Source organism: Panthera uncia, chromosome D1, assembly GCF_023721935.1.
Source record: "Panthera uncia isolate 11264 chromosome D1, Puncia_PCG_1.0, whole genome shotgun sequence".
NCBI lineage: Eukaryota > Metazoa > Chordata > Mammalia > Carnivora > Felidae > Panthera > Panthera uncia.
Genome location: NC_064808.1, coordinates 7,982,832 through 7,991,093, shown reverse-complemented (window position 1 = coordinate 7,991,093; position 8,262 = coordinate 7,982,832). Strand labels below are relative to the sequence as shown.

General features: G+C 55.5%; 3 protein-coding genes across 5 annotated transcripts in view; 1 reads left to right on the top strand and 2 right to left on the bottom strand.

The window, feature by feature from the left end:
* Positions 1-21: 21 nt before the first annotated feature.
* On the top strand, positions 22-2,252 carry TMEM179B (transmembrane protein 179B). 2 transcript variants are annotated; one of them, XM_049644349.1, is made up of 5 exons: positions 22-172; positions 1,063-1,250; positions 1,333-1,467; positions 1,611-1,716; positions 1,897-1,982. In XM_049644349.1, the coding sequence occupies exons 1-4, from the start codon at positions 77-79 to the stop codon at positions 1,714-1,716; spliced, it is 525 nt and encodes a 174-aa protein (XP_049500306.1). In that variant the 5' UTR covers positions 22-76; the 3' UTR covers positions 1,897-1,982. The 2 variants fall into 2 exon arrangements, with proteins under 2 accessions (XP_049500306.1, XP_049500296.1); XM_049644339.1 differs by having other exon boundaries at positions 27-172; positions 1,611-1,689; positions 1,897-2,252.
* Positions 808-3,508, bottom strand: TMEM223 (transmembrane protein 223). The gene is made up of 2 exons (XM_049644373.1): positions 3,178-3,508; positions 808-2,776 (listed from the first exon to the last, which is right to left on the bottom strand). The coding sequence occupies exons 1-2, from the start codon at positions 3,491-3,493 to the stop codon at positions 2,484-2,486; spliced, it is 609 nt and encodes a 202-aa protein (XP_049500330.1). The 5' UTR covers positions 3,494-3,508; the 3' UTR covers positions 808-2,483.
* Positions 3,509-3,687: 179 nt separating this feature from the next.
* NXF1 (nuclear RNA export factor 1) overlaps positions 3,688-8,262 on the bottom strand; it is a 10,585-nt gene continuing 6,010 nt past the window's right edge. For both annotated transcript variants that reach the window (XM_049644214.1, XM_049644205.1), the window contains exons 11-21: positions 7,634-7,670; positions 7,256-7,324; positions 7,121-7,176; positions 6,878-6,985; positions 6,713-6,771; positions 6,493-6,608; positions 6,326-6,368; positions 5,666-5,738; positions 4,957-5,139; positions 4,183-4,243; positions 3,688-4,064 (exon numbers count right to left, since the gene is read on the bottom strand). In XM_049644214.1, the coding sequence (XP_049500171.1) occupies positions 4,026-4,064; positions 4,183-4,243; positions 4,957-5,139; positions 5,666-5,738; positions 6,326-6,368; positions 6,493-6,608; positions 6,713-6,771; positions 6,878-6,985; positions 7,121-7,176; positions 7,256-7,324; positions 7,634-7,670 (844 nt within the window). In that variant the 3' untranslated portion in view covers positions 3,688-4,025. The remainder of the gene's footprint in view (positions 4,065-4,182; positions 4,244-4,956; positions 5,140-5,665; positions 5,739-6,325; positions 6,369-6,492; positions 6,609-6,712; positions 6,772-6,877; positions 6,986-7,120; positions 7,177-7,255; positions 7,325-7,633; positions 7,671-8,262) is intronic.

Below are 8,262 nucleotides of genomic sequence, written 5' to 3'. Positions count from 1 at the left end.
CTCGTGGGTCGCGCCGGATGAGGCGGGGCTTGGGCGGTTGGCTCCCGCGGCGGCGCTTCCTAGTGGCGAGGGCGCCATGGCGCTGCCCTGGTTGCAGCGCTTCGAGCTCTTGCTATTCACAGCTGCCTTCCTGTGCGGGGCCGTGGCGGCCGCGACGCTGACCCGGACGCAGGTGCGGGGCGGGGCCGGCCGTGGGGTCGGGTAGGCGGGGGCGGGCTGGCCGGGGCCGGCCTGGTGCCGTCGCGCTGCGCCTCGGAGCCGGGGCGTCGGGGGAGGCCCGGCGGGCGCCCGTCTGCGGCGGAGATGCACCGGCGCCGATCGCGCTCTCCGGCCCCGCCCGCCCACCTTGTTCTTCAAAGTCATTACCTGGCCTAGGGACGGGTTTTCCGGAGTGTCTTCCAGCACCACACGTAGCCCGGTCTGGTGGCTGCGGCTGCATCACCTTACCCTGGTTCTGAAACAGAAATCGGCCCGGGCCCTGCCTACACGTTTTAAATCAGGCACTTGTGCCGAGCTACGCCAGGAAATAAAGCATAGCGTAGCGGAGATGACCGAGCTTCCACACGATTGCAGCACGGTGTGTGAATGACAAAATACGGAGGTAGAAAATGCCCAAAGCAGGAGGGTTCCCCCCCCCCCAGCTTGCAATCTTGCTAATAAACAGGCTCATTTAACCCTATAAGGCACGATTATGCCTTTTTCGTGTTTTTTTTTTTTTTTGTTTTTTTTACAGATTAGGAAATATCGGAGATAGTTGAAGGTTACACAAGTTCTGGTTTTACTCTAGGCTTTCTGCAGAGGGGAGACCAGAACTTGTGAGGCATCTGTGAAGCTCACTGTCTTTTATAACCACCGCCTATTTCCTGATCCTTCTGTCCGCTGCAGGTTTGACTTCCCCAGCAGGCCCTCTCCATCAGTCTACTGGCCCAGAAACAGGAACTGACAGTGCATAAATAACTTCCTAGGGTGGCCCTCTCCTAGATTATCCCTCACACCTGCCCGGAGCCTGCACCCAGGCTCTAACCTGAAATCTAGGTAGGACTCAGCAGCTTCTCTTCACAGGGTTCCTTCAGTAGCCACTGTCCCTTGTACGGCGTGGCCGCCCTCAATGGCTCCTCCCTGGCTTTATCCCAACCCTCGGCCCCATCCCTCTGCTACTTTGTGGCCGGGGTCTCTGGCCTCCTGGCCCTCTACTGCCTCCTGCTCCTGCTCTTCTGGGTCTACAGCAGCTGCATCGAGGACTCCCACAGGTGACTGCCCTACCCTGAGAGTCAGGGGCTGAGCTCGGGGAAGGCCCATTCCAACCACAAGGCTTGTTCTCTCCCTCCTCAGAGGCCCTACAGGGCTCCGCATTGCACTGGCCATCTCTGCTATAGCCACCTTCCTGGTCTTAGTGTCTGCCTGTATCCTTCGATTTGGCACCCGTTCTCTCTGCAAATCCATCGTCTCCCTGAACATTACAATTAGGTAATGGGAGAGGGAGGGAACCCTGGCTCGGGCTGACTGCCTTCCCTTTTTGTCCCTCTCAGTTCTCCTCTCAGAGGGCATCCGGGCACAGGTATGTTTGGGGTATATCCTCCCTTTCTCACCACCATCTTTTGACCTCACAGCTGCTCCGAAGCCCAGAAAATTCCATGGACACCCCCTGGAACCGCTCTGAAGTTTTACTCCAACCTATACGATGCTGAAGTGAGGTTCTGGGACATGAAAGACTAGGTGGAAACTCAGGGGTCCACAGACTCCTATAAGCATCTGTAGTTGGCAGGGTGCCCACCAGTGAGAGGCTGAGAGGGGCTGATGGGCTTGTTGACCTGACAGCGAGCAAATAGCTGTATGTGGGTGGAACTGGATTCAAGATGGCCACGTTCCTCACGCTCTTGTTCCTGTTTCCCACAGACCTCTTCTTGGGTGAATCTGGTATTGTGGTGTGTGGTCTTGATGCTTCAGGTGGTGCAGTGGAAGTCTGAAGCCACACCTTATCGGCCTCTGGAGCGGGGGGACCCCGAATGGAGCTCTGAGACAGATGTTCTTGTTGGGCCACGCCTTTCCCCTTCCTGAAGAGTAACCAGAAAATCCTTCCTGCAGCCAAAGACTCCATGCCCACGTGCCTACAGTCCTCTTGCCCCCACGTGGCCCTGTTTATACCGGGAGCCTGTTTTTCCCTCCACGAGGGAAACGTGACCATGGGCTCCCTCCACCTCTCTTCCTACAGCTGTTTTTGTACCAAAATATTAGATTACTTTTTTCCTTCATCTTGGTACTGAGTTCTTGGTGTTGAAAGCACTGTCGGCAGGTGGATCGGAGGACGGGAGCGAAAGCCAAACAGACACGGAACCAAAAGTCAGAGGTACTGTCTGCTGCCTTTGGGATGACTGCTCTTTTATTTGCTGTTAATGAACCCTGGGCCCCCTTGGGTGACCCCCATCCCTGAGCTCCGGTTTTTATTCCCCTCTGGGAGGGGTGAGCCATCCGCGGTGGTCTCTTCACAAGCTGCGGTAGGCACCCACAGTGTTGTCAAAGAGTTTCGTGTTGGGGAAATGTCCAGCCTTGTCCAAGAGGAAGTAGAAGCGCCGGCCTTTGATCTTCAGAGGCAACATGGCAGGGACTTCACCACGGTGGGCCATGCAGGATACGTGGTTCAGAGGAACGGTGAAATGGGCACCCAAGCCAAAGGGAGCGTGAGTGGTGAGGGTCACCTGCTTTCCTCCAGCCAATAGCATCACTGAACGCACAGAACGGAGGGAGAAGAGGAGACCGGCACCAAGTACCAGGGTACCTGCAGGAAGAGCAAAGTTTGGGGTGGGGCATTTTCGCGGGAGAGCTAAGCAGGAACCTCTCCGGTCCCCCCAAATTAAAACAATTGCGACGATGGTAACATTTTTTGAGCTCCTCTTCTACCCCGGGGTCTTGTGTTCCGTCATTCCTTCCCAATAACTTTAATGTCCACCCCCATTTTAAAGACAAGGAGACGGGTCCAGAGCCGTGTAACTGCTCGAGCTCGCAGAGTGAGAGGCCGACCTCACCCTAGGCCTGTCCGAGAGCTTGGCTCAAGGCCCTCCCACCTCCAGTACTGCCCGCCTCGGAGGGCCGGGAGCCCCTCCCTGTCCTTGTCGGAGCAGGGAAGGTCGTGCCCAGCCACCCCATGTCCCCAAGGTGGGAAGCCAGCCCACGCCTTACCGATGGCGCCGCAGCCGAGCGCCAGGCCGTAGCGCCAGAGCATGGAGCGCAGGTCCGAGCGGCCGCGGTCCGGGAATTCCGCGTCTGGAGACAGCGGCCGGGCCGGGGGTCGGGCCAAAGCTGCCACGGCCAGGGAGGCCCAGAAGACGCCCTGGCCCGCGCAGAACAGCCCGAGGACCGCGAAGAAGCGGCCCCGTTCGTGCTCGAAGAGCAGCACGTCCCGCGGCGGGGCCGCGGCGTGCAAGGACCGGTGCACGGGCAGCGGCCGCGGCGCGAGGAGCAGCCGCACCGGCCACCGCCGCCCGGGCGCCGCCATTACTACGGCGGCGCTGCTTCTGGAGCGGGATTTCCGGCAGGCGGGCCCCGCCCCCAGCGCTCAGCTGCCCGCAGCCTGGGTCCAGCCCCGGGAGGGAGGGGAGGACGAGGGTGGGGGTGGGGCTGCCCGCCAGGCTCCGCCCCCGCGCCCCCTCCTGGCAGGGGCGGGGCAAAAACAATCTAGCACGCGTGACACAAAATACAATATCACTCTTTATCTTAAAAAGTAAGGAGGGTTCTGGGGTTAAGTACACAAAGCACCTAGGTCCTTCGGTAGTTTAGTGTCAGTTCTACAAAGTAAGCTTTGGCTTCCTGGCACCAGTGAGGCTCAATCTTCCAGAAGTCTTCCAGAAGTCTCCCAGAAGGCAGGTGAGGAGAGGGATCCAGCAGCCCATCCTCTTCGGTCACGGTCACAGTCACAGGGTGGCCTCGGTCGGTCGGGGCCAGAGAGGAGAAAACGACAGCCATGACAAGGAGACGTCAATATCCAAGGGCTATTTTACAGGGGGCTTCTTCTGGGGCATGACTACGGATCACTTCATGAACGCCACTTCTGGGATCTCGCCCTTGGCCTTAGCAAAAAAGAAAAGGTCAGCAGGGCCAGCCCCTTTCCCCCACCCCCAGCTTGCCTGACCCTCTTGAAGGCCCAGAGATCTCTGGCCTTTTTGCTACTGAATTCCCAAAACTTACCTTCAGATGAGTAAAGGCCTGGGCAGATCTGGTGTAGTCCCAGTTGTTGTCCTGGAGGCACCTGCAGTGGGGGAAGAACAGGCACCTTCATTAGAACCAAAACGCACTCACCCTGATGGCTAGATGCCACTTCAAAATCCATTATATAGTAACACTTGCCAGTGTGTGCCAACAATTATATACATTCTTGCACTATGTATACAAATGAAAAACTTGTAACAATCCAAATGTCTATCAATGGCCTACTGGATACAAAGGATTACTAAGTAGCTGTCAAAAGGAGGAAGGTGATTTTTACAGTGATGGAGATGTGCCTGGGTGGCTCAGTCGGTTCAACTTCTGACTTCAGCTCAGGTCATGATTGCAGGGTGAGTTTGAGCCTCATGTCGGGCTCTGTGCTGACAGCTGGGAGCCTGGAGCCTGCTTCAGACTCTGTCTCCCCCTCTCTCTGCCCCTCCCCCGCTCATGCTCTATCCCTTTCTCTCTCTCTCAAAAATACACAAGCATTTAAAATACACACACACACACACACACACACACACACATATAGTGATAGCGAAAGATGTTCACAAGATAAAAAGGTAAGTTGTAAAACAGTATATATAAAGAGACTTCATTTGGGCTTTAAATTTTGTGATGCTGATTTATGCAGAGGCCACATTTTTTTATGGACCGTATTTATAAGTTCTGGTTTTTACAATTTTAGGAGCACTCATTATTCACTACCACCCCTACCTCCATTTCCCCCTACTGCTACACATGCCCAGCACTCACTTCTGGGACCACTCAAGGTTCATGCCAGACTGGGTAGAGAATGCCTGCAGCATCTCCTGCTGCTCTGGGGAGAGGGTGGGCACTGGGCTGGAGGAAGGTGTGGGTGCAGGCATGGCGAAGGCTCTCTGGATCTCATCAGGGCTGGCGTTGCGCACAAACAGCTCGTCATTTACGATGCACAGCCTGTGGGACAAACAGCACTTTAGACAGCTGGACAAACAGACCACCTCATCTTCCCAACTTTATTCCTGTTCTCATACTTGACACTCTTACACTCGACAGGTTCTTTCAGCATTCACAAAGTACCCCTCCCCCACTCTTGGTCATTACATTTTATCATTTACGACCCTTCCCATACAACCCGTGTATGCGGTTCTCTACCAAACACACTAGAATTACACATTCTCCCCCAACTCTGGACAGTTCTCATCCCCACTTATCTTCACGACAGGCCACGGAAGTAAATATACTAGTTTCCAGACGAGGAAACCTGCCCTTAGCTAGAAGTGGTGGGGCCAGGATGAAAAACCCAGCCTGGCTCCAGAGCCAAGCTCACCACCATTGTGAGAGCCTCCTCCTGATTCCCCCCAGCCTTTCTGAAATTCTGAAAACATCCTGAGGACCGGCTCCCCCATCCCCGCCCCTACCAATTCCCACATGCTGGCCATGCATTGGGACTGGGACCCCACGTGGTAAGCCAAACACTTACCCTGAATTGCTGGCAGGAACAGCGACAAATGTCCTAGTGAAGGCTCGCAAAGAATCCCGAGATTTTCCATCCACTGTAATGTTAACAACAGCAACGACCCCTTAGGATCAGCCACGCTTTGTGTTTACCGAAAGCTTCTCCCATCACGGTCTTACTTGATACGACTAACCCGAAGTAGACCAGACGGATGACTGCGTGTGTACAGGGGAGCAGAGGTGAAGAGGAATGTCGGGCCAGCGAGGGCAATAACCACCCGTTAGCCCACCCACAGAACATCTGTGTGCAAGGTCCTACGGCAAGCCCTTCATTTACTCCCCACAGCACCGCTAGGGTATGGCTATTACCCCTTTTTACAAATAAAGAATCTGGAGCTCAGAGTTCATGTACATTGGCCACGGGCACACGGGACCAAGGTTGGAATGGAGCCTTGGACCTGCCTGACACCAAAGCCTGTGTCCTCCTAATCCTCAGGTTTGTCCCATATCCCAGACAGGAAAGACAGGTGGAGAGGGTAGGCCTCACGAAGACGGCTTGGGGCAGAAGAGGAGGAGGTCAGGGAAGGAGAGGGAAGGTAGCTGAGAAGCCGAGAGTGCGGAGAAAAAAAATGTAGCTGCAGGAGGGGCCCACTCTGCAAACTCCAGACTCCACCAAGATTCTCACCTTCCTTGAAGACCCCGTTGACGGAAAAACACAGCAATGTGCTCTGAAAGAGAAGCAGCGTCAGTCACCAGGTGGGCTCCCCGCCGGAGCCTAAGTCCCCCATGCCTCGTGACCGCCCCTTCCTTCCCTAAGTTCAGGCTCCGGCCAGGGAAGAAACAGGTGCTTACTGTCTGGGCGCTTATGTCTACCACAAAGGAGTTGACGTCGTGCTGAGTTTTGGGCAACTCATTGAGGAAGGCAACAACGTTGAGACGCGTGTGCTTCAGCAGGCGGAACCGCAGGGCTGTGGGGAGAACCCAAGGTCAGGGGCTGCCACACACTCCTGAGCCCTGTGACCGATTCCTTCCCACCTCCGTCCCAGGCTTTTTGCTCCCATCACACACTTACTGGGGTCTTTGAGCTTCTTCACATTCCTGCTGTCCTTGAAGTACTCGGCCAGGTTGCTTCTAGGGGGATAAGTGGAAAAGGAGGCGGTGGTCAGCGTGGGATGGATGCTGGCAGGTGCTAGCCTGCATCTGCCGAGAAATGCCGGTCCCGGGCAGTGACACTCACCGGGAAGGGTTCTGGGGGGTAAAAGGAATGCTGAGGGAGCAGCAGGCCCCGTCATGGTAGGCGTCCAGGAGCCGCTGCCGGTCTCCAGAGTCATACACCGCGTAGTACCTGCGGGAAACACAAAAGGGCAAGTCTGAATTCCCCGCTCTGGATCCACAGAACGACCCAACAGCTGCCCCGAGTGAGCGGCACTGGGGCTGGCCCACCTCTCCCCAACCTCAGGGGTCCTCCAGCAATACTCACTGCTGCAAGAAATGCAGGACCAGGTTCTTCAGGGTCTCTGTTCCAAAATAGCTTCCCTGGAAGCAAACAGGTATCAGAATCCCGTAACCAATACTCTCCTCCCCACACGAGTTCTAACTCTGCCCCACTTCTTACTTTGCAGGGCGGTAACGTCGTGGGGGCTTCAACGTCAAAGGCAATCGGAGGGGGTAACTCATGGCCATCCTGCAGAAAGGAAGTGGAAGTTGACAGCATAAACAGAGATGAAAAAGGCTGGATGAGTAATTAGATGGGAGAACTAAGAATGAGGGGGTCAGAGGACAAAGAGACATGGAAAAGATCCCAGGAGCTGTGATAGGTACAACTTTTGTCTACAGGCATTTCTCTGGGAAGAAAGATTATATAACCTTTGCCAGATTCTCCAAGGGCTCCATGTCTCCAAATTCATGGTCATACAAACATACGTGAGGTGGGACCTTTTGGGTGGGAGAGGCTATGCTCGTGAGAAAAGAATTAAAAAAGCTGAGGACTTACCAGGCGTAACAATTTGGGAAATCGTTCGCGAATGGCGCTGTCAAGAACAGGACAGAAGTGAGTGATGCTTCAGAGCCACCGTGCCTCCTGAGCTGCTCTAGGAGCACATACACCAACGCCCAAGGGACAGCCCCTCCCGTCCTCACTCCCGCCAGCCTCTGAGCTCCTAGGAGAGAGGCCCCACTCCCCACCTCACCCGGGGCACCCAGAGACAACTGCCTTGAAGGCTGACCCTTTTCTCTCTGCCTGATCCGAGCGCCACGAGAACAGCGCTCCCAGCCCGGGCTTTAAGCCAGGACGTCCTTCCCCACCCTGCCCCCCTTACCTTCCACCTACTCACCTGTGCAGCCCCGGGAGGAGGGAATGGGGTGGGAGCCCAGGGGCTCCGCTGCCTCAACAGGTATCCATCAGTTCTGCCCAGTCTGGCCGTGGCCAAGACCAGAAACACCACAGGGATGGCACAGGATGTTGGGGCAGGGAGATGAGCAAGGCAGGGTTTAGGAAGAGGTGAGGCGAAGGAAGAGGAGAGGAAAGGAGAAGAAAGGAGAAGAAAGGAAAAGAAAGGAGAAGAAAGGAGAAGAAAGGAGAAGAAAGGAGAAGAAAGGAAAAGAAAGGAGAAGAAAGGAGAA